This window comes from Terrapene carolina, unplaced genomic scaffold, assembly GCF_002925995.2.
Source record: "Terrapene carolina triunguis isolate 2854851 unplaced genomic scaffold, T_m_triunguis-2.0 Scaffold24968, whole genome shotgun sequence".
In the NCBI taxonomy this organism is placed as follows: Eukaryota; Metazoa; Chordata; order Testudines; family Emydidae; genus Terrapene; species Terrapene triunguis.
Window position 1 is genome coordinate 1 of NW_020689319.1, and position 637 is coordinate 637.

At 64.4% G+C, this 637-nt stretch overlaps 1 protein-coding gene across 1 annotated transcript in view; it reads left to right on the forward strand.

Annotated features, from left to right (window-relative positions):
* Nucleotides 1-228: 228 nt before the first annotated feature.
* Nucleotides 229-637, forward strand: part of LOC112124455 (WD repeat-containing protein 46) — a gene marked incomplete at both ends in the record, with an annotated part of 2,351 nt that continues 1,942 nt past the window's right edge. The window contains one exon of the mRNA XM_026662249.1: nt 229-316. Within this exon, the coding sequence (XP_026518034.1) occupies nt 229-316 (88 nt within the window). The remainder of the gene's footprint in view (nt 317-637) is intronic.

A 637-nucleotide genomic window follows, 5' to 3' on the forward strand; every position in this document is an offset into this window, starting at 1 on the left:
CCCCCCCCCGGAGCTGGGGCAGCTGCCGCAGTGCCCCCATCATCCCCTACCTTCGGGCCCCCGCCCAGTGCTGCCACTTGAGCCGGGGCTACCCGCTGGTTAGCCCCTCCCCCCCCATGGGATAGGTGACACACACACACACCCTTAACTCCACACACATGCCCCCGATCCCAGCCGGCTCCCCCTCCCCCACCAGTGCCGTCCATTCCCAGCTCTCACCCCCCGCAGGTTCCTGGAGGGGGACCCTGGCGAGGACACCTGCACCATCGCCCAGGCCGACATCGCTGAGGCTGCCGACATCGCCAGCGCCACCAAGGTCAGAGACGCCCCCACGCGCTGGGACGTGTGTGTCGTGAGGTGGGGGGAATGGCAGGGTGTGACGAACTGGGTCTGTTCTTACTGTGGTCTGTGAATGCTGACAGGGGAGTGTGGCTGGGATAGTCTGCATTGGGGGATGGGAGACTGACCGACGGAGAATACCTGAGCATGTAACATGAGAACCCAGGAGGGGGTTAGAGGCCAGGTGACACCTTTGCCCAGGAAACTGAACAAAGGCTGTGGGAGGGGTCACTGAAGGCAGAGTTTCAGGAGCTGGCTGGTGATGTGGCTGGGAGGGAGACAGGGCTCTGACCTCCCA